General features: G+C 58.5%; 2 protein-coding genes across 5 annotated transcripts in view; both read right to left on the reverse strand.

The window, feature by feature from the left end:
• Positions 1-1,272: 1,272 nt before the first annotated feature.
• Positions 1,273-15,455, reverse strand: SIDT2 (SID1 transmembrane family member 2). 2 transcript variants are annotated; one of them, XM_028158487.2, is made up of 27 exons: positions 14,870-15,455; positions 13,332-13,453; positions 12,870-13,034; positions 12,738-12,783; positions 12,285-12,386; positions 12,107-12,190; positions 11,326-11,425; positions 11,069-11,134; positions 10,148-10,241; positions 9,771-9,823; positions 9,087-9,158; positions 8,871-8,942; positions 8,646-8,708; positions 7,841-7,959; positions 7,101-7,174; positions 6,951-7,017; positions 6,435-6,508; positions 6,195-6,318; positions 5,962-6,079; positions 5,473-5,609; positions 5,100-5,208; positions 4,835-4,911; positions 4,651-4,697; positions 4,328-4,433; positions 3,742-3,852; positions 2,620-2,733; positions 1,273-2,536 (listed from the first exon to the last, which is right to left on the reverse strand). In XM_028158487.2, the coding sequence occupies exons 1-27, from the start codon at positions 15,050-15,052 to the stop codon at positions 2,474-2,476; spliced, it is 2,562 nt and encodes an 853-aa protein (XP_028014288.1). In that variant the 5' UTR covers positions 15,053-15,455; the 3' UTR covers positions 1,273-2,473. The 2 variants fall into 2 exon arrangements, with proteins under 2 accessions (XP_028014288.1, XP_008148350.1); XM_008150128.3 differs by lacking the exon at positions 8,646-8,708.
• Positions 15,456-19,002: 3,547 nt separating this feature from the next.
• Positions 19,003-22,465, reverse strand: part of PAFAH1B2 (platelet activating factor acetylhydrolase 1b catalytic subunit 2) — a 30,565-nt gene continuing 27,102 nt past the window's right edge. The window contains exons 6-7 of one of the 3 annotated variants that reach the window (XR_008557885.1): positions 19,746-19,852; positions 19,420-19,480 (exon numbers count right to left, since the gene is read on the reverse strand). Coding sequence is in view for 2 of the 3 variants with exons in the window: in XM_028158499.2 (XP_028014300.2) it covers positions 19,361-19,480 (120 nt within the window). In the remaining variant the exon portion in view is untranslated. The other 2 variants (XM_028158499.2, XM_054724788.1) reach the window with 2 other exon arrangements.

Below are 22,465 nucleotides of genomic sequence, written 5' to 3' on the forward strand. Positions count from 1 at the left end.
CCTCTCCTCCTGGGCTTTAGCTCTGGTGGGAGATAGGAACTAACTTTGACTGAGGACTGACTACATGCCCTACATGCCCGATGCCTGGCAAATGCATTGTGAGAGCGTAATTGTCAGCACCATTTTACAGATGAGGAAACTGAGGTCCGAGGGCATCTCACCCAAGGCCACACGTGAGTGGTGAGTGGCAGAACCCAGGCATCCAACTGACCAGCCGCCCGCCCGCCCGCCCTGTGGGAGCAGGAGAGACTGCCAGCCCCGCCCCTTCAGCCGCACCCGCTGCTCGGGCTGAGAGCTCTCTGCTGGGTGGGCCTAGGGTCCTGTTCTCTAGGGTTCAGAGCAGCCGTCACCTGGCCCCCATCTAGAGGATCGCTGAGGCCAGCAGGGCCTGAGACCCAGCGCGGGGGCAGGAGGCTCCGGAGTGCAGGTGCCTCCCTCCGTCAGAACTGTCCCTGCTGATGCTGGAAGCCGCCGGACTCCCTCCCCCAGGAGGAAACCCGTGCAGATCTTGCTTGTCCCTGGCTTCAGGGGTCTCAGGAAGGATAAAAGGAGGGAAAGGAGAGACTTTGGAGGACTCTCGGCTGCCCGCTGAGGCACACGGCCCCACCCCCTCCATAGGGCGCCTGCTGAAAGGGACGAAGTCGGCACCTTACACTGCGGCACACCCAGCACCAGCAGAGGGCGGGCCCGTCAGCCCTCCCTCCCCGCCAAAGGAAACAGCTCCATCCCTGCCCCGGGACCCTGGTGGTGCAGAGCAATAGTGCCTCCCAGTGGTGTCTGTGGGAAGGAGCTGGGGATCTGCTTGTGTCCTGAATTCATGTAAATCAACCTTTCAGGTCATTTCCAAACCCTTCCTCTAGGAGCAAGCCTGTCCTCCACGCCCCTACTGACCCACCAGCCATCAATCTGTTCCCCGAGCGCCACCCCAGCCTTGATCACATGCCAGTAGGTAAAGCCGGGCCAGGCAGCACTGTGCCTGCAGCCATGGGGCTGGTAGGGGGAGCCGGGCGGGCACAGGAAGGGTGGGCATCTCAGGTGAGACAGTGTGGCGAAGGCTTGTTCACTCTACGCTCTGCCCGGCACAGTGCCTGGCATGAAGCAGGCCCCTCGCCAACATTTACTGAGTTTATGCCACTCCTCAAAGGAGAGGAAGAACAGAGTCAAGGAACTGGTTCCCACTGGGCCCGGGACCGGCCCTGGAGAACGGAAGGCCGTGGTCCATCCCACTCTCAGCATCTACACCCAGAGAGGGGAGCAAACAGGTCCAAGAACTGCGTCTGTTGTTTCTTTAATCGAATGCAGACTCATTCATAGAAAACCAATGCAACCACAGCGTGGAAACAGACAGTAAACGGAGCTCTGCAAAGACCCGCCCCACCCCCGCCCCAGCCCAGGCGGGCTGCACCCACATTGGGGAGAATAAAACATTCCCATCTCAAGGCAGGGCCTGGCCCGACTCCCCAGCCCTGGCGTCTGCAACAGACCAGGGAGGGCAAAGGGGGCCCAGGACCAGAGCAGCCAGGGTACCCAGAGCTGGGTTTGTTCAGTGTAAACTCCAAGGTGTCATATGCACGTGTGTGACCAACAGGACTTGGCTGACGACTGGCCGGAAACGAGCCAGCCCTGGGCCCAGAGCGAGACTGGGGTGAGGGGGCAGAGGGAAAGGTCATGGCCTTCTCGAGCCCCCTCTACGATAGGCACTGGGCTCCTGCGAGGGTGCAGGGGGCAGGTGGGCTGGGCTCTTCGTGCCCTCCCTCCTTGGCCCTGACATCCTTGGGCAATGTCAATGGCACTAATGCCCCCAGCTGGGGCCTGGCAGGACGGAGGGCCCGGCCAGAAAAAGGAAGGAGGGCGAGTTGCTTTTTCTTTCCAAACCTGGTGCTCACATCCGTCTGGGGCTGATGGAACAGGACGTGACCTCGGAATCCAGGCCTCAGGTCAAAGGCAGTTCTCACATGAGCTGACCCTCACTGCCAAAGAGCCGCCAGGGCCCTTGGCAGGTCTTAGCACCATAAGCCTGGCACTAGCTGGCCAGTCCCCAAAATCCTACGCCCCGTCCATCTGGCCGACCAGAGTGGGCAGTGATGGCAGCGAGGTACAACCCCGAAGAGCGGGGGGCCCTGGTACAGGCCAGAGAATCGAGCCCAGACTGAGGCGTGAAGGCTTTGGGCTCCAGGCTGGGGAGAAGGGAAGGACAGGTGGGATCGGAGGCATGACATGGGTAGGGCAACACTTCCCCCCTTTCCTCAGAGGAACAAACGGAGAGCCAAGGACAGGGGCCTTGGAAGGTGCCAACACTGATGAGAAAGCAGCAATTTGGCCAACATCTGGGGTTCCAGGGGAGGCCTCCTCCCCGGCTCAAGGCCAGCCTGTGACTGCCCGGGGCCAAGCCTGGCCGGGCCGGGGGTCCCGCAGCCACTGCACTGGGCAGGGAGGCAGAGGAGCGCGGCCGGAGTGAAGGGCGGTGGCTCGGCTAGAAGACGTAGATCTTGTCCCGCTGCACAGTGTCCAGGTCGTCGTCCAGTGTCAGCAACACCTGGGGGGGGGGGGCAGCTGAGTCAGGCACAAGATGGGAGCCTGCACCCTCCTCCCTCCCGACGGCCAGAGAGGCTCCCGTACCAGGAACGACCCGAACATGGCGATGGAGGAGAGGAAGTGCCAGATGTCATGGTCATCGAAGAAGTCGAGGAGGATGCAGTCCCGATTGTGCTCCCTCGACTCGGCCGGCGTTTTCTGGGCAGGAACAGGGAGCGCTGCCTGCTGACGCGGCCCTGCACCCCCTTCTACCTCCAGGGCCGTTCCCGGCCCAGGGGAACAGCGCTTTCTCCCCACCTCGCCCTCATCTCCCACATCTAAGACCCGGCTCCCCTTACAAATGCCTCCCTGCTTCTGCCTCTCCTCCTTCCCACTCGGACCTCCGCCCTCAGATTCTCCTCCCCTGGGTCTGGGAGCAGAGGGTGAGAGCTGGAGGTGCTGGACGCCGCCCAACAGCACGTGGGACCGGCGCCCTCACAGCCCGCAGGGCCTCCAGGCCCCTTTTCTTCCCACAGCCCAGCTGTCAGGGGACAGCCCTGTCCGCAGCGACAGTGGCCGCGCACTCAGGTCTGTAACTTCTTTCCCCGCACACACCAGCTGGGCCTCAGGGTGCCTGGGCTCAGGCCACAGGGAGAACCAAGGGCCCTGTTCCGCCCTCGAGAGCCAGTGCTCACCCGACTCCCGTGCCTCCCACCTAGTTCTGCCTCTGCATCACCACAGGTCACAGCGCCCGGGACACAGGGCCTTCCCCATCTCCAGGGTCTTGAAGGCCAAGAGCAAGACCTGCCTCTTCCAGGCAGTTTTCCTGGACCCTCGCTCCCGGGCCTGTCCTCTGCCCTTCGTGCCTCCCCTGCCGTCCTGCCAGGAGCCGCAGCCCCTCCCTGAACTAGTCGATCAAGCTCCTGCCTCGAAGGCAGAGCCCAAACCAGACTCGACTCAGGTTACAGGACTGAAACCTGCCCCACGGCAGGTGCCCCGGAGGCAGAAGACAGAGCCACTCCCCACTGCACATCCTCGGGCGAGTCCCTCGGGCCCGGCCTCAGCTGCCTCACAGGCACAGGGGCCCGCCCAGCCCACGCAGGTTCACGGGCAGGACTGAACAAGAAAGCTGCTGGGAAGTGAAGTGCTGCTGCGGGCGGGCCTCGGCTCAGGATGAGCCTGTGGGGGAACCCCCCCCCCGCCCCCGCCAGCAGGGTGCCAGCTCACCTGCCAGGTGCTGAGTCCCTGGAAGAAGAAGAAGAGCGCGAAGCCCCAGACCACGGAGGTGCAGACGATGCAGAGCAGGGGGATGAGCTTGATTCTCTCCCCGCTCCGGAGCTGGGGGAGGAGGGGAGGGGGAGGGGAGAGCCGCCTGAGGGCCACTCCTCACCCCTTTCCTGGCGCCTCACACCATCACCTCTTCCAGTTGCCCAACTCAGCCTGCCCCACACGAGCAGCTGGGGTCCTCGCCGCTAACGGCCACCCTGCTGGGCCTCCCTGTGCCCAGGACCCGTGCTGGCGGCGCCCTGGCCAGGCGGCCCTCTGTGCGGGGGCTCCTCTCACACTGGACGGCGCAGACTCAGTGGGCCCCGCCTCCTCACCCCTCTGCACTGAAGTGCTAGTTGCCTGGGCCTCTCTTAGAACATGGACGGGGCTCAGCAAGTGCCCCTTAGACACAGCTGGTTCCCGGGGGACACATGCAAGAGCGTTAGCCCCCCTCCGCAAACCTCGCTGCACAGACAGGTGGGCAGGAAGGCAGTCTGCGCGCTGCCCAGGCAGGCCCTGCCATCTCCCCCTGAGGCTCAGCCCTCACCTTCATAATGATGTAGAAGGCAAAGTAGAGGAGCAGGTTGCAGATGCCGATGGCCAACAGGTAGGAGGCAAAATCGTTGGGGCGCATGATGAGTCCGTAGGCAGCCCTGGCCAGAGGGAGGGAGCTGGTGAGGAGGGGATGGCCGGGCGAGGAGGGCCTGCCCTCAATCCTACTCCGTGGCTCACACTAACCTGGGGCTGGCTCAGCGGCCTACAGAAGACTCTAGAACCCCAGTGCCCACACCTCTCGTCAGCCCCCATTTCTCACACCCAAAGGTCTCCGCCGCCCACCCGCCAGCTGCCACAGACAGTGGCCAGACTCACAGCGACCAGTTGATGATGTTGCCCATGACCAGCAGCACCATGCGGTCCTAGAGGGAAGCAGAGACGGGCTGAGAGGGGAGAAGGCCCAGGTCGGTCCCCGCCACCCTGGGCCTCGGCTTCCCCCTGCCTCCCTGTTCCTGGAGGGAAGAGAGCAGGTGGGAGGGGGCTGGGGAGCGGTAGGTACCACGTAGAGGGGTCCGCTGCACTGCCGGATGCAGTCCGTGTAGAGCACGTGGAGGATGCGGCGGCAAATCCCCGAGTCTGCAAGAGAGAAGGTGCGCTTCTTTCTCGGCCCGGCTGTGCCCGCTGAGGAGGCCAGGGCCTTTGGAGGTCACTGCTGTGCGAGGCCTCTCTAATTCCTCACCCGGGGAGTCCTCCAGGCCCCAGTGAGAGGGCAGACCCAGGCCACAGCCCCTCACCCTGGAGGCCCCGTCCCACCCTGCCCTCACCCAGCTTCCAGCGGCCCATGTAATAGAGCTGTATGCTGAGGAGCAGGGTGGCAACGATGTGGATGACTGAGAAGACAATCCAGAACGCCGTGTTCCCTTTGCCGAAGACCTGCCGGGTGCCAAGGGAAGGGCTGAGGGATGAGAAGGAAGCTGCTCCCCAGCCCACCTCCCTCTAGAGGTGGTGGGGAGACGGGAGGAGCAGGGCCCTCTGTGGGCCAGGGAAGGGGCAACGCTCTGCTGCGTGAGGTGGAGAGGATGAAGAGGTGGAGAGGGAGAGGGGGCGGGAGGGGAGGGAGGGGAGGGAGGGGAAGGAGGGGAGCACGGGAAGGGGGAGCGTGTGCGTGTGCAGGCACAGAGCTGGTTCAGGCCTCACCACGCCCAGCACCGAGAAGAAGATGACCACGGCCAGGCATGCGTAAGCGCTGTAGGCGCTGGCGTTGATGTCCGGGTGCCGCTTCTGGTAGAGCTTGAGCATGCAGAGCCCGGCGATCATGTACATGAATGACGTGTCTGGGGGGGACGTGGCCGTGAGCTGCAGCGCCTCCACAAGGACCCCCGGCCCCCACAACCAGAGTGAGAGAGCGCCCACCCACCCGAGGCCAGAGTCAGCTGGTGGCGGGCTGGCGCTGGCCCTCCGGGCCCTTCACTGTCCCCTCCCCACGCCCCGGCGCCCAAATGGCTGTCACCCAGTCTGACTTCCCATCAGGGACCACGTTGCAACGATGTCCGTGTTCCGGAGGAAGGGTGAGGAGTCAATGAAGGGCCTTACGCTGCTCCCCTGCAGCTGCTGCGCCCTGGGGACCCCGGGGGACGGGACGGTGCGACACGGGCAGGTCCCTGCTCTGGCTTCAGCCCCACTCACCAAACTGGAAGTTGGTATAGTTGGGGCAGACGTGGTAGCAGGCGCTCAGCAGGCCCTCCATCATGAGGGCTGTGCCCATGGCATAGAACAGGCCGAAGTGTTTGGGGATCCCACACTCCTGGTGGGGGGAGGGAAGGAGGGAAGGAGAGGGGTGAGGCAGGGAGGGAGAGCTCACAGAGGAGCAGGCTGTGGGCGGCGGGGGGAGGGAGGGCGGCCCGGCCGCAGGCTCCCACCAGGGCGTAGAGGTCGTTGCGCAGCAGGGCCCGGTTGTGGTTGATCTCCCGCTGCAGGATGATGAGCAGGAAGAGCAGCCCCAGCAGGATGTACCCCAGGTTGCTGAGGATGTTGTTGAAAGCGCTAGGAGGGCACACAGGACACAGGCCTCAGCCTCTCCGGGTCCAGGCAGGCGCACAGAGCCTGCCCCTGCAGGTCCCCCACCGGCCGGGGGAGGGGCCTCCCAAGACGATCCCCACCTGAGGTTGCCCAGCGGGTGGGCGCAGAGGAAGTTGTAGTAGCAGATGTCCTGATTCCCTGTGACATTCACCACCTGCAGGCGGGGGAGGGGAGGGTGCCAAGCTCAGCCCCATGCCCTGGGGAGGAAGAGCCAGGCGCCAGCAGGGGCCGCCCCACCCCCCTCTGCCACGGACAGGAAGTGCCCAAGGCCAGCAGGTATGTGCACAGGTACCCCAGGCCGTCCTCTTTGTGGCAGCCACTGTCAACTCTCTCGGGGGTGGCTGACCCCCTGGGTGTGACGGTGACTGAAGTTCTGACTGAAGTACAGGGAAAAGGGAAGGGACTTTCATTGGGGGGTGGGGAGGGGTGCCATCCCTGGGACTGTGCTGTCCCCATTTTGCAGATGAATAAACTGATGCTCAGGGAGATTAAGTGAATGGCTCAAGGTCACCCAGCTGGTAAAAGCTGGGATTTGAACCCAGTCCCGCGACCTCCGCCCTATGCTTGCTCCGGCCTGGGGAGCCAGCCCTGCTCACCGTCTGGTAGGTGATCACCAGCTGCACCACCGGGAGCGCATAGAAGACGGCGATGGTGGCGATGTTCCTGAGAGGGAGACGGCGGTGAGGCGCAAGGGCCCGAGGCCACCCCAGCCCACGTAATGGGAAGCCGTTCACCCGTCCACTCACCAGAAGTAGATCTGGTACTTCTTCCGCAGAACACGTTTGTCCTTGCGCGCCAGGTCGGCCACACAGAGGTATTGCTGGGGAGAAGCTGGAGTGAGCCCCTCCCCGCACCAGGGGAGAGGGCCCAACAACGATGGGTAGGGTTCTGGGCGCCCGCCGCTGCTGGCCCAGCAGCCCAGAAGAGTTGGTGTCAAGTCAGAATCTGTCCCGCCCCAGGGGGAGACCTCCTGGGCTGCAAGGAACTCTCCCTGCCGCAGGAGTCCTGAGCAGGGCCACCCGCGCCAGACCTTAGTGTGAATGACAGACCTTAGTGTGAATGACAAACAGACCCTGGTGTGAATGACAGACCTGGAGTGAATGACTGACAGACCTTAGTGCCAATGACTGAGAGACCCTGGAGTGAGTGACTGACTGACCCTGGTGTGAATGACAGACCTTGGTGTGAACGACAAACAGACCCTGGTGTGAATGACAGACCTGGAGTGAATGACTGACAGACCTTAGTGCCAATGACTGAGAGACCCTGGTGTGAACGACAAACAGACCCTGGTGTGAATGACAGACCTTGGTGTGAACGACAGACCCTGGTGTGAATGCAGCTTGGAGCGAATGATTGACAGACCCTGGTGTGAATGACAGACCTGGAGTGAATGACTGAGAGACCCTGGAGTGAATGACTGACTGACCCTGGTGTGAATGACAGACCTTGGAACGAATGACCCTGGTGCCAATGACTGACTGACCTTGGTGCGAATGACGTTCTTGTCCGACTCGATGTCAGTCAGCGTGTCATAATCCTCCTCCTCCACGGAGCTCATGGAGTCCAGCCGCGGCCGCGTGCCCACAGGGTCCAGGGGGCGGTCTGGGGAGAGCAGGCAGGAGGGGTTCCCCATGGGCACGGAGCTTGGGGTCCATCCCCACCCACCTGGGCAATTGTCACAATTTCTAGGCAGACGGAAAAGGCAAATGAGGCTCAGAGCCCTGGTGGGCTCAGGCCCTCGGGGAGGTACCAAATACTCCTAAGTCCTTGGGGGACCAGCATGGGCTCTGCAGAGGCCACTATCTAGGGATGCGCCAGCCTGCCCCTCGCTGAGTGAAGGCTCCCAGGCCAGGACGCCGCGCAGCCCCGGCCCCCGCCCCAGCCCCAAGCAGCAGGACTGAATCTGGCAGAAGTCATGCTGATTAGACGGCGCAGCTGAGTGGGTTCTGAGGAGGCACTGGGTGAAGACCAGTGGGCCGAGGGTGAGGCTGCTTCACCTGTCCTGTGCCCCCGCCTGACCAAGGCCCCGAGGCCAGGACATGCGCCCCTGCCCGAAGCCCTAGCCCAGGCCAGGGAGCCAGGGTGCTGGCAAATGTGACAGCAAACAGGACATGTGGCCGGGGCAGGGGTGCCAGCCCACCAGGCCTGCTCATCCCAGAACACACAGCAGGCGAGCGCGGGCATTAGAGGCGGCCATGCGCAAAGCTGCTTCCTGGCCCAGCCGAGGGCCCGGGCACCGCCCTGGCAGAGCTGATTGGCAGAGCAGCTCCTCCCCTCCCCACATCTACCCATGGCAATGCACAGCTGCCGCATCTGGCCAAAGGGAAGGCGCCGCTTGAACTGGTCGTGCCCTTCAAAGGAAAGGGAGAGTTACCAGGGAAGTGGAGCCCAGGAGGCAGGCCGAGGGGGGCGAGGGTGGGAGACAGCAGGCCTTCCCTGCCCCAGCGGCTGGCAGAGAGGCGACCGCCCACCGACAGGTGTCCAGGCGTTGCCGCGCCGCCCGGCCCACTCACCCTGGTAAGTGTAGGAGAGGTCCGCAGTGTCCATGCTGTCAGCCAGACCCTCGGTGGACCCGGAACAATTCTCTGCAGAAAACAGTAGCTGGTGAGGACGGGCCTCAGGGAGGGCGGTGCTGGGCTCTCAGGAGGCTGGCCCCCACGTGCCCCGTGGAGGTGGCAGCCTCGGAGACAGTGGGAGTGGCCAGCACAGTCGCTGGCACTGACACATACCGAAGGAGCCATAGTTGTAACCATCATAAGAGGAGCTGCCAGGGAAGGGGTCAGCCAGGACCCGAGGGTGACCTGCAACGAGACATCAAGGTCCCCTCAGCCCTGGGAGCAGAGGCCGAAAGCCATGGAGGAGAGACACAGAGGAGCCACGGCAGCAGCAAGGACAAGCAGCGATCCCAGCAAACAGCTCACCCCCCCCCAGCCCCGCCCTCCTCCCTGTGTGTCCCCACTGGAACCTCGCCACCCTGGCCCTCCACGAGGGAGAGATACCAAGGAACAGATGTGTCTAAATTGCCAGCAGCAAGGACGGACAGCATGCCTGTCAGGCCCCCCAGCACCGTGTGCCCCTGTCCCACTCTGGGCTCCAGCCCCTCTGCTTACCCAGGAGAGAAGCTGAGAGGGAAGGTCCCAAGCAGGAGGGAGGACAGAGAGAGAGGAATGGCAGAAAGGAAGAGAGAAGGAGGGTTAATAATCCCCGAGATGTGAGCCCCAGTGTCTGTGGCAGACCCGAGAATGGTCAGGTGGCAGCCTTCAGACAAGCGTGGCAGGGACGGCAGGCACAGTGGCCCAGCCCCCCAACCTGAATATCCGGAAGCCCGCAGACAGCCGCCTCTGACCCTGAGGGAGCCACCTCCCCACCCAAAACACACAGCACTCTGCCCTCCCACCCCGGCCCTCCAGTACCGCTTTCCGGGCAGGCTCGGTCCACCGCCAGCAGCAGGGTCTTCTTCCTCTGCCTGCAGGGACAGAACCCAGAGGCAAACCCGCGGGGGAGGACAGGGTCCCTTCACCCTCCCCACCCCATGGCCCTGTCCTTCATTCATGATCCTATGGTTCTTCCAGGCTGGGAAGCAAGGTGGGGTCTCCCTGCTTGGAAAGGCTGAGAGCCGGGGCTGGTTTCCAGAGGAAAGGCCCCTGGATCACAGACCTAACGGCCTGCTTTCTTCTACCCTGGGGACGGCGTGGATGACGGCCCTGGGCTGGCTCAGACCCTGCCAGGCCATCTCCCCACAACCCGCCCCCCGGGCCCCAGAGCAGAGGGCCCAGCAGTTCCTCTTTACCTCCAGTTCTCCCAGCAGGCCAGGAGGATGGTCAGCAGGTAGAAGGAGAGAAAGATGCCCAGACAGAAGAGCATCCCAGCCACGTAGGCCTCAGCTGTTGGAAGGAAGCAGGACGCCGAGCACACCAATCACGGCGCCCAGGGCCCAGCGAACTCTCACCACTTCTCCCCTCAAACGCTAAGGCCCAGCCAGGGTGCACAACTGGCCGCTCCCCGAACCCACCACACCCCGCCTCGGCTCCTGCCTGCGCTCCTGTGGCTCCCTCTGCAAGAACTCTCCCTCTACTTCTTCCTCACATCTCCCCCGGGACTTAACCTTCAACACACGGCCCGGATCCTCTAGGAATCGGCCTCTGTCTTGCCCACAGCAGCAGCGGCTCCCGCCCTCTAGGAGGCGCTCCCCAGGGACGCAGCTGGAGCACCTGGCACACAGATGTGCTCCACAAATATTTGCTGAATAAAGAATCCGCATAGGAGAGGCAGCGTCTTCCCTCCACCTCACCCTCCTGCTTTTACCTCTCACTTTCTCATTACAAAGGGCCCGTTCCATCCTCAGTAAATATTTATTGAGCATGACTAAGAGGCCGGTACTTCCTACCAATTGCACTAAACTTCACAACTCAGTGAGATCACAGGGACAGACCCTATCACCCGTCACAGAGATAAGGAAACTGAGGCCCAAAGAGATGACCCTGCTGCTAAGTGGCACAGAGAAAACCAGACTCAGCATGCTGCTCTTTAGTCATGGACTTTGCACCAAGTTTGATTGGGACTCACCTCGGGCCCTCCCATCATGAAGCCTACCAAGAACACGGCCCCCTTCCCACTGGCAGCCTGGCTGAGCAGGCCTCATCCCCCTTCCTACCCCTGGCTGAGAGGAAGAGCCGCAGGCCAGGCCAAACCCTCAGCCACCCACACTCACATGTGACTGCTTGAGACACCAGCACGGACAGGGTTTTCTGGCGGTGCCCTTGATCAACCGGTTCATCTGGAAATAAAATGTCAAACTGGCAAACAGAGTTGCCTGAAGCTTGGCCAGAGCGGGTGGGACCAGCCCTGGAGGAGTCTGGGGCCAAACACCGGTTCCCACCGGCCCACAAGTCAGCCACACAGGCTCCTCTGCCTCCCAGGAAGGGGCCACGCCCTCCCCCGCCAGCCAGGCCCGGGACACAGAGTCACCTTCCACAAAGGGGTAGAAGGGCAAGGAGCCCCCGCAGGCCTGGTCTTCCGTCTTCACCACCACCACCACGTAGAAGCTGTTACTGGGGAAGTCTTTGCGCTGCAGGATGGCGACGATGACATCATCACCACCATCGTCATGGGGTCATCAATGTCATCATCAACACCATCCTTTTCTGAAATTCCTACTTTGGGCCAGAAATTATGCTAACCTCTCTTTATATGTTATTTTACTCAATCCTCCCAAAGGTCCTAACGAGACAGAATCATCATTATTGCTGCTGGACAGGCTCGGACGTTAGCTTAGGGTCACGCTGCCACGATGATCTGACTCCAAAGCCTGAGCCCAAAGCCGGGCGAGCAAATGTGTGTCCCCCCATCACGGAGCCCAGGGGTGCCCCATTCAAGGCGGGGTGTCGGCAGGGGAAGTGGCGGGCCACACTGCCTCCGGCAGCTACATGACCGAATGTCACGACACACGGTGCCCCTCCCTGTGCCGGCGTCAGTTCCGCCCTCACCAAGTGCAGGCACAAAGCTTCAGCGAGGCCCTTTCCTCTCCTTACTTCCACCACAGTGAATGAAGCGACCATGACGGCCAGAAGGGGCATGCTGCCCTTTCCCGTCCCAAAGGCACCTGGGATTCTGCTTCGACCCCAAGTCTCAGGGACCAGTGGGCCGAGACTCAGTCTTGTGGGCAAGGGAGGGTGGGGCAAGGGGAGAGGAGCAGGGGTCTGGAAAGCCAATCCCCAGACACCTCTCGCCGGCCCGTGTGCGTCCCTACCTGCACGGTGATGGCTGCCTTCTTGGTCATCGTCTGGTACATGCCGATGAAGGCCACGTTGTTGTCCAGGTCATAGACAGGGCACTACAGAGGGGGCAGCAGATGCAGGGCCTGGGCCGTGTCCCCTCGGCAGCAGCCCTGCCACCACTGGTGGAGTGTACGAGGACAGGGCACTTACCAGGACATCCTGGATAGAGATGACCGAGCAGGGGAAGGCCTTGTTCGAGGTCACCTTGACAATCACCGAGTCTACTCCCTCCGGAAACTCATACTTGAAGTACTGAGGGCGGAGGGAGAGCACCGGGTGAGCCGTCTCAGAAGGATGCCCCTCTGCCCTCTAGAAGGGGACCATGTGAGAGGCCTTGACTCTCAGCAGCCGCCCTTTCTGGACACCCTCCTGTTGACTTCAGCTGGTCCCTCTGGACAGGGCCCGAGAAGCAGGCGGGAGGACACAGACCCCCGTCGCCGCACTTGCCGTGCCACCTCCCGTTACCACCATGGGGCCAGAGCCTCTGCTCCAGGCTGTCCAGGGCGAGCCCAGCCAACGTGAAACTCCCCGAAGACCACCAGCCACTCCCACTTCCCCACGTCCCCATTTATTCTCTCCAGGGGCAGTCAACAGCGACCTTACCTGAGGCTGCGCTGCTGTTGTATTGAAGCTAAAGAGCTCCCCGGTCCTGTCGGGCAGAGGAGAGCCCCCAAGGTTACCTCAAAGCTTAGGAAGGAGGCCAGTCCCACAGTCCCCTCGCTCTCCCCTGCAGACCTGAGCACGAAGTCGTCCATTCGGCTGACCTGCAGCTGGTACCTGGTGTTGACTGGCGACAGGGTGGACACATCCACGTAGAAGAACTGGACCTCAGACTCGTTCTTGGTGGGGGGCTGACACAGCGTTCGCTCCACCTTCTGGTAGAGGTACTTGCGCTGAAACCTATGACCCAAAGCAGAGTCGGGACGTGACTACTGTCCCACCCAGCACGTGACTGCAGGGGAACAAGGCCCATTCCTCCACGCTGGTTCCCTACCACCCCTGCCCTTGCCCGCTCCAGGCTGACAGACTCTGGTGGTTGGCTTGGCCTCATGCCATTGACCAGCCTCCTGGTCTGGGACGGAGAAGAGAAACAGAGGGGCTCCTGGGTGGTCGGAGGCCCCAGAGCGGGACTTGGGTGAGGCTCTCGGCAAGGCCTCACCTGGGCCTCCCCCTCCCCGACGCCCAGGTCCTACTCACAGCCCTCGCAGGATGAGGGGCACCTGGAAGGACACCACGGCCTCCTTCTGGCGGACCACGAACAGCAAGGGAGCCCCCTTCGGCTTGTTGAGGACGTTCACGGACACACGCACACCTTCCGTCTGCAGGGAGACGGTGACGCCTCAGCGAAGCCATGGGCACCACCGCTGCCCCCGCACTCAGGCCCCCAGAGACTAGCCCTGCCCTCCCTCCTGTCTGTCGCTTCCCCATCCTGGTCAGGCTGGGGAGCTCGCCACGCCCCTTCTTCTGCCAGGGCAGCCGCTGGTCTACGGGGGCTGGTGCGCTTAGTGGAGGCTGTGGAAGAGGCGAGCTCCTGGACGGCAGGGCCCGGCCCAGCAGCAGGACCTAAGCAAGTGCAGGGCCTCACTTCCCACCAGGAAACACAATGGAGGTCTTGGGCACCTCCGGGTGTCCCATTCCTGCCCATGCTCAAGGGATGCTACACATGTGTGCATCCCTGCGCGCGTGCACACGTACACACACACACGGGGGAGCAAAAATTGCTTCTCAACTTTCTTCCTCATGAGCCAGAAGCTCCAATGCAACAACTAATCAGCAGTTGGGGCAGGTGAACACACAGGGACTGTTGAAAGCCAAGAAAGCGAAACTGTCCCCGGCTCAGACCAAGGGGCGGGGCTGTGGGAAGTCCATTCCCATCGCTGAGCCTCAGCTTCCTCCTCTATAAAATGGAGACACACTCACGCTGGGTGCTACAAAGGATGTACGACAGCGCGATTTAAGGGAAAATATAAAACTAAGTAAATCCCGTGGATCTTGTCACTGGACTGCTGAAGCCCGAGCCCTAGGGCAGCCTTTCTCAGGGGGACAGAGGCCACACCTCGGAGGGTAACCCAGGCCCCCGAGGCAGATCCTCGGAGGGCAATCCCAGTCACAGCAACCAAATGCCTCCCCATCCTGAAAACAACTCAGGTTCCCATGCTCAACGCCACTGCTCCCCAGTAAATGCGTCACGGAGAGAGCTGGGCAGGAGACCACACAGCCAGGCAGCAAGAAGTCTCCAAATTTCAGCTCTAACTTCCCAGCCCCAGCCCTGCCCATGCTCATCCCCGCCGCCCTGCTGGGGCAGAAAGGAAAGTGAAGTCCGGCTGAGCTGTCTTCCCACAGCAGACAAGCCCTCCCTCCTCCCACCCACCTGGGAGCTGCCTGCACTCCCCCTGGCCGCCGGCGGCCCCTCCCGCCTGGGCAGCACCTGCCTTTCAGCTGGAGCCGGTCTCACCCGGGATCTCAGGCCCAGCCCCGTGCACGCCCGCTCCTCGCTCAGCACCGACCCCGCGGGGCTACCAGGTGCTGGTTGCGGGCAGGGCGGCCTGTCCCGCTCAGACCGCATCTGGGGGAAGGAGGGTTAGCGGGGAGCTGGGGACCAGACAACTTCAGACCCTGTCCGGTGGAGCTTGCGAGAAACCTCGGCGGCAAAGGGAGGGCTGGTCGCCAGGCTCGCGGCGGCGGGGAGGGGAGGGGGTCAGCCCCGCGGGGCGGCGGTCGGGGGCGGCCCTCACCCGGTTGCGGGTCACCGTGTGGTTGAAGGTGTAGATGTTGACCAGCTCGCTGTTGACTTCGTCCATGTAGAGGTGCTCAAACTCGGCGTCCTTCTGCGACACGTTCTTGGGCCCCAGCAGCCCCAGGTGGCTGTGGACCGACGCCGCCAGGAGCGCCAGGAGGGGCAGGCGCAGGGCGAACATGGCCCCGGCAGGGCAGCGGCGGCCGGCGGCAGCACTCCTCTGGGACAGGTCGCGGCTCCGGCCGCAGCCTCCACCATCGCCCCAGGACCAGAACTTTAACCCCGGCTGAGATTAGGAAACGTCCCTCCCGGGCCGCCGCGGCGCTGCCCGGGCACCGGCGGGCGGGGCGGGAGGCGGGGAGGGGCCGGGCCGCGGGGGCCGGGTCGCGAGGGGCTGAGCGTGGCTCGGAGACCCCGCGGCGCCCGCCGGAGGGAGCGAGGGACGGTCGGTTGCTGGGAGCCCGGAGACGCCGGACGGAGGCGGAGGGCGGGAGCGGGCGGCGGGTGGCCGCGAAGGGAGGAGGTCCGAGCGGGGGTGGTAGTCACCCGACGCCGCGCCGCCCGGAGAGTGGCCCGGAGTGCGGGCCCTTTAAGGACAGGCGGGCCCCGCGGCGCCGCGCCCGGAACTAGGGACGGCGTGCGGCGCCGCGAAGCGGTAAACAGCCGGGCTGGCGGCCCGCCGGTGACGTCAGGGGAAACTGACACAGATTTAAAGGGCCAGGTTCCGGATTGCGCCTTAAAGGGGCCGCAGAACTCCAGCTGGAAGCCTTCGGTTGATTCCTTTGCCGCTACGGCCTCTTCTTTCGCTCTGCTGCCCTTCCCCGGAAGCTCAATTTGGATAGATCTCCAAGTGTTGGAGTCTTGTTAACAATTCTCTTTGCTCAAACTTAGGGATGGGATTCCCTACTCCCACGCCCGCTGCCATGACCACTAACGTCGTCACCCCTGGACCATTTTTCCCTCCTGGAATCTTACGAAGAACTCAAAGACTTAGGAAACAGAACGGTCGCCTTGAGGGCGGAGGGGTAATGGAGACCGACTGCAGGAGGGGCCCGAGTGCAACCTGACCTCCCACGCAGCGGCCTCACAGTTTGGGAGACGCCTTCATGCCCACGGGCTTTCTCTTCTCCACGGAGGCAGCTACAAAGCTTGTGGCAAGATAGTGACTTTCAGTGTAAACTGGTGAAAACTTTTCTACAAAGTATTTTGGCTTGTGTTTCAAGAAGCTTAAAGAGCTTTATACTCTTTGACCCAGCAATTACATTTCTGGGATTCTATAGTAAGGAAATACAGATAAAAATGTGTAGGCAGCTATCCTTATCATAGTGTTATTTATAATACAAATATAAAGCATAAAAGAAACACCTTAAATGTCCATAATGTGGGAGTGGTTAAATGCACTATTATCATGAAGCCATTGAAAATGATGTGTAAGACTTTGACATGTAAGTAGATAATCCACAATATGATCTATATATATAAAAGGCTAATATGTTAAGTGTCTGACCATTTGACTGGTAGCTATGATGCACACTGACCACCAGGGGACAGACACTCAACACACAGGCATGGAAACATGGAACAGACCGATGAATCTCAGAGGGAAGTGGGGAGGGCAGGAAGAGATCAACCAAAGATTTTATATGCATACTAGAGGCCCGGTGCACGGATTTGTGCACCAGTGGGGTTCCTCAGCCTGGCCTGCAGGGATCAGGCCGAAACCGACTCTCCGACATCCCCTGAGGGGTCCTAGATTGCGAGAGGGAGCAGGCCAGGCCGAGGGACCCCACCAGTGCACGAATCTGTGCACCGGGCCTCTGGTACTATATAAACTGTATGGTTCCAAAATACATGGGCATAGAAAAACATTGAAAAAAATGCATAAAATTTAGCAAGATTATCTTTGAACAGAAAAGTACCCCTCCCAAAGAAAAATTAGAACAGTAACTGGCACATTGTAGGTATCCATTCAATATTCAGTGCAGAAATATTGGTCATAAGGTAAAATAGTCCTCATTGGAACAATGCCCAGCTAGTAAGGTGGGGGCAAGGGTGAGGCTGTTGGAATCTTGAAGGAGAGAACTCTGACAAACCACTGGCCCAGGTGGCTTCATCAGGGTGTCTGACAACTTCAGAGGTGGCCACAGTACATTTATTTTCCTTTAAACATATGAAGTGGGAGAATTAGCACTGGCCCTACCCAGAAGCAAGCTGCAGGGGCTGAAGAACCTTAGAAAGTCAGACCGAAGAACCTTAGCAGACACCTGGGCCAACCCCGCATTTGACAGGTATGTAGGGTAAAGCCTAGAAAAGGACAGCTCGTGAGGCGCCCACTAGCCCCGCCTCCTGAGGCTTGGTCCAGCACCCTTCCCAGCACGTCTAGGCAGACCTGACTTGGAGGGCACTGAGTAACAAGAGGCGTCATAAGGAGCCCTCCATGCAGCCAGCAGCCCAGTTTGGAGAGTCAGTGTAAGACTTCCATATCCCAACTGAACTCCACTCTCTCCTTCACTGTGCCCCTCCTCTCGCTGTCAACCTGGAACTCTTAAGAAAGACCACACCACTTAGCCTGATGTAACCTAACTTGTCTATGATGTGCCTGGAACTTTCCTGGGAGCTGTGAGAACATAGAGTCTCTGCTATAGGATGGTCGGTGCTGTGACCACATTGAATAAGCTCAGGCTGGGGGTGGGGAACCTGGGGAGAAGCATTCCAGTCTATCTCTTAGGCTTTTCTAACAAAATGTGCCCCTAGGCCTGTTTATACTGCAAATCCAGACACTACTTACAGTTATTGAATCCGTTTCTGGGGGCGGAGCCCATGCAACTGTATTTTTAGCTAGCACTCCGGAAGTTTGCTATGTACAGTGAATTCTGAGAACCACTGCTTTGGGGCCAAACGATCGTGAACTATCAGTATTTCTGTTTGTCCCCTTTCTCCTTGGGAGAAGTCTATTCAAATAAATCCAGAGGGGATGCTTCCCTTTTGCAAAATCTCAACGTCCTAACCTTTGAATCCTCAGCACCATGAGTATTCAGATAGGAGGGCAGCAACCCCAGATTTTCTTCCTGTTTTCAAGGGCTAGGCCTTTCTTCAGCCTGGCTCTCCCACCCCCCACGCAGGGAACAGCAAGCAACCCAGTTGTGAATAGGCCCTTTCTGAGGTCTGGCAGCCCTGAGTGGAGAGAAAGCCTTTTTGTTGCCTGTAGCGTCAACATAAAAGGGCAGTGCTCCGCCTCAAAGGGAAGGCAAGGCCTCAGGAAGCTCCTTGGCCCTCTGTGCAGGTCCAAGCTAACGAATTCTCCCACATTATGTAAAAAGCCCAATGCCAGCCCTGGTGAAGGGGGCAGGGTGGGTCACAAGGCTCAGGCAACTTTCTTCTATTCCCTGTGGGCCATCCTTCCCAGCCAGAGTAGAAAAAGGACCTAGGAAATGGGACCATTCAGCAGGCAGCTGACAAGGTTCCCAGCTTTGCATGGGTCTGGCTCCATTCTCAGCCACAGGATTTCAAGGTTGGAGCAAGAGGACAGGAAGAAAAGCTTCCCCTGGGTCAGGGGTACTGTTAAACGACCTGAAGGTGGCAGGAAGAGCAGGCACAGTAAGAATCACAGTAAACGGTTAGCTGCATCCCATCAGTCATTTAGGAACCTGGGGGTTAGGGAGTGGCTATGCTTGTGGGTCAGGGGCAGAATCAAACCACACTTTAAAATTAAGTAATGGTTAACTTTAACCCAGAGAAAACTAACCCCTCTGGGAAAAAATGGACTTGAAGTTCCCTGTTTTCATTGTGGCCATAAAAAGGGCTCCGTTTATCTACTTGGAGTTCAAATAAAAATACCCTGGGCGCAGGCAGCCCTGACAGCGAGGACAGCACTCCTTCCCGTCCTGCAAGTCACTTTTCCCAGGCTGCCCTTGTATCTTCCCTTCAAGAGCCGTGAACACTGGATGCATATAGATTGGGAATCAGCTGAAGAGACAGTAAACTGTCTTTCTGGGGATAAGGTCTCAAACATGTCACACAGCTTCATGGTATTATGGAAAAAGTAAGGACTTCATCAGAAAGGTGTAGGTTTAAAGCCCTGCATTGCACATCTTAGGCAAATCAAACTTTTTATTAAAAATTTATTTTAGTTTATTATTTTTTAGAGAGAGATAAACATCCATGAGAGAAACATCATCGAATGGCTGCCTCCTGCATGCCCCTCCCTGGGGATGGAGCCAGCAACCCAGGCATGTGCCCTGACCTGGAATCAAACCGTGATCTCTCTGTCCTGGGTCGATGCTCAACCACTGAGCCACATCAGCCGGGCAAATCAAATTTTCTGAGCCTTCAGGAGCCATGTCTCATCTCCACTGTCCTGAATGCCACATTGCAGAGCTGGACTTAGTGGCATTCATCATCCTGAACGACTAGGAGATGAATCAAGAGAGAGCAGTTTTGACTAAATGGGCAGGACTTTCTGCCAGGGACATTAGCCACTTTCCATCTCCTAAACTGGGCTTTCCCATCCGACCAGGAAATAGATGCAGGCCCTGCGTCTGCTTCCCTGTGGCCATGTGATGGAACCAACATCAGAGCTTTCCAGAAAATGAAGCTGCTCATCAGGTTGCTGAAAACAAGCAGATAAATAATTGATCAACTCAATCTGTGTCTCCAAAGATCACTGATAACAATGAGCCAGCCATCCTCCTGTTTCAAGCAAGCATGGGTCTCTAGCTAGAAATCAGAAGGTGCAGCCGAGAGCCTTTTAGATACTCCTCCTCTCTGGTTGTACCTGAAGATCATGTGGAGCCCCAGCCGCTTGGCTGAGTGGATAGAATGTCGGCCTCCGGAATGAAGGATCTAGAGTTTGATTCTGGCCAAAGGGCACATACCTCAGTTGCAGGCTTGATCCAGGCCCTGGTCAGGGCAAGTGCAGGAGGCAAACAATCCATATGTCTCTCTCACATTGATGTGGCTCTCCTTCTCCCTTTCACTCTCTCTAAAAACCAATGGGAAAATAGCCTCAGGTGAGGGTTAACAAAAAAGAAAAATAAAGATCATGTGCAGCTACCTAGTTTATTCAAAGTTGTTCTCCATAATAAAGAGTCCCCGCTCTTCACGCTCAGATACAGGCCACATCCCATAGCTTCTTGTGTGTTTCACTGGTCCTCAGAGTCTTCCCCAAAGTTATTTTCTTATTCACAACTAGAGGCCCGGTGCACGAAATTCGTGCACGGAGGGGGGTTGTCCCTCAGCCCAGCCTGTACCCTCTCCAATCTGGGACCCCTCAAGGGATGTCCGACTGCCCGTTTAGGCCCGATCCCAGGGATCAGGCCTAAACGGGCAGTCGGACATCGCTCTCATAATCCAGGACTGCTGGCTCCCAACTGCTTGCCTGCTGCCTTCCTGATTGCCCCTAACCGCCTCTGCCTGCCAGCCTGTTTGCCCCCAACTTCCCTCCTCTGCCGGCCTGGTTACCCCTACCTGCCCTCACCTGCAGGGTTGATCACCTCCAACTGCCCTCCCTTGCAGGCCTGGTCCTTCTCAACTGCCCTCCCTTGCAGGCCTGGGTGCCTCCCAACTGCCCTCTCCTGATGGCCATCTTGTGGTGGCCTTCTTGTGTCCACATGGGGGCAGGATCTTTGACCACATGGGGGCAGCTATATTGTGTGTTGCAGTGATGATCAATCTGCATAGTACTCTTTTATTGGATAGGATAGAGGCCTGGTGCACGGGTGGGGGCCAGCTGGTTTGCCCTGAAGAGCGTCCTGGATCAGGTGGGGTTCCCTTGGGGCGTGGGGCGGCCTGAGCGAGGGGCCTGTGGTGGTTTTCAGGCCAGTCATGCACCCTGGCAACACAAGAGGAGGCCCTGGTATCTGGAATTTATTTTCCTTTTACAATTGAAACTTTGTAGCCTGGAGCAGAGCCAAGCCTGGGGCTCCCTCCAAGGCCCGCAGCCATTTGTGTTGGGGTTATAATTGAAACTTTGTTGCCTTAAGCGGGTGGGCCCGGCCAGGGTGTGCGGAAAAGCTTTGCTTCCCCTGTTGCCAGCGGCAACCCTGGCCTGCTCTCTCAAGCTCCATTCTACCGCCATTTGTTTGAATTTGTTTACCTTCTATAATTGAAACTTTGTAGCTTGAGTGGAGGCTTAGGCCTGCAATGGCTGGCAGAAAGCTTGGCTTCCTCTGTTACCTAGGAAACCTTGCTCTCTGTGGCTGTAGCCATCTTGGTTTGGGTTAATTTGCATACTCGCTCTGATTGGATGGTGGGCGTGTCGGAGGTATGGCCAATTTGCATATTTGTCTATTATTAGATAGGATACCTTTGTTCCTCTGAACCAGCCAAGCTTTTTCTTCTAGCTTCACTTTTCCTATAAAACTATCTGTATTAATTCCGTCTGGTGATACTCAAAAAACTCCAGAAAATGTCTCAAAAATGTTTGTAATAGGTCTGTACTGCACCTTTTCTGTTATTCTCAAGTGAGTTTTGTTTGCCCTTATTTATCACTAGCAAAAATGCTTATTGTTTCTCACAAGCAGAAGCATGGTACCATTGAAAAAGCAGGAACTGTAGTCAAAATCTGTATTCTAGTTTCAATCCTGACAGTTACTGGCTAGAAGAGCATGAACAAAACAATCCCCTATTAATTCCTTCATTTATTCAGTGCCTAGTTTGTACTAATTACTAGGCTAGGTGCTGGGAACACAAAGATGCTTAAAACACATTCTGTTCCTTTTAAAAAAGTTTTTATTATTTCAGATAGAGGAAGGGAGAGGGAGAAAGAGACAGAAACATCAATAATGAGAGAGAATCCTCAATCGGCTGCCTGAGCCCAAAACCCAGGCATGTGCCCTGACCAGGAATCAAACCTTAACCTCCTAGGTCAGTGGTCGGCAAACTGCGGCTCGAGAGACACATGCGGCTCTTTGGCCCCTTGAGTTTTTAGCAAAGGCCAGCTTAGGAGTACCCTAATTAAGTTAATAACAAGGTATCTACCTATATAGTTTAATTTAAAAAAATTTGGCTCTCAAGAGAAATTTCAATCGCTGTACTGTTGATATTTGGCTCTGTTGACTAATGAGTTTGCTGACCACTGTCCTAGGTCATGGGTTGACACTAAACCACTGAGCCACACTGGTGGGCCATTCTCTGTTCTTATGGAATTCATTATCTAGCAGTATAAATAGGTAAGCATATAATACAGAGTGATAAGTTCCATGATAAAAGATTTACACAAGGCCCGGCCAGTGTGGGTCAGTGGTTGAGTGTCGGCCCATGAACCAAGAGGTCCCTGGATTGATTCCTGGTCAGGGCATGTGCCCAGGATGTGGGCTCAATTCCCAGTAGGGGTGTGCAGGAAGCAGCCCATTGACATTTCTACCTCTCTATCCCTCTCCCTTCCTCTAAAATCAATAAAAGCATAGTAAAAAAAAAAAAATTTACACCAGGTATTATGGGAACTCAGAGATGAGAGAGACCTACTAGTACAGATCAGTGCTGGAAAGAGAAATCAGAAGACACTCTAGGAGGTGTCCCTGAGGAATTCTTTATATATACATATATTATTGATTTTTTAACAGAGAGGAAGGGAGAGGGATAGAGAGCTAGAAAC

This window comes from Eptesicus fuscus, chromosome 13, assembly GCF_027574615.1.
Source record: "Eptesicus fuscus isolate TK198812 chromosome 13, DD_ASM_mEF_20220401, whole genome shotgun sequence".
In the NCBI taxonomy this organism is placed as follows: domain Eukaryota; kingdom Metazoa; phylum Chordata; class Mammalia; order Chiroptera; family Vespertilionidae; genus Eptesicus; species Eptesicus fuscus.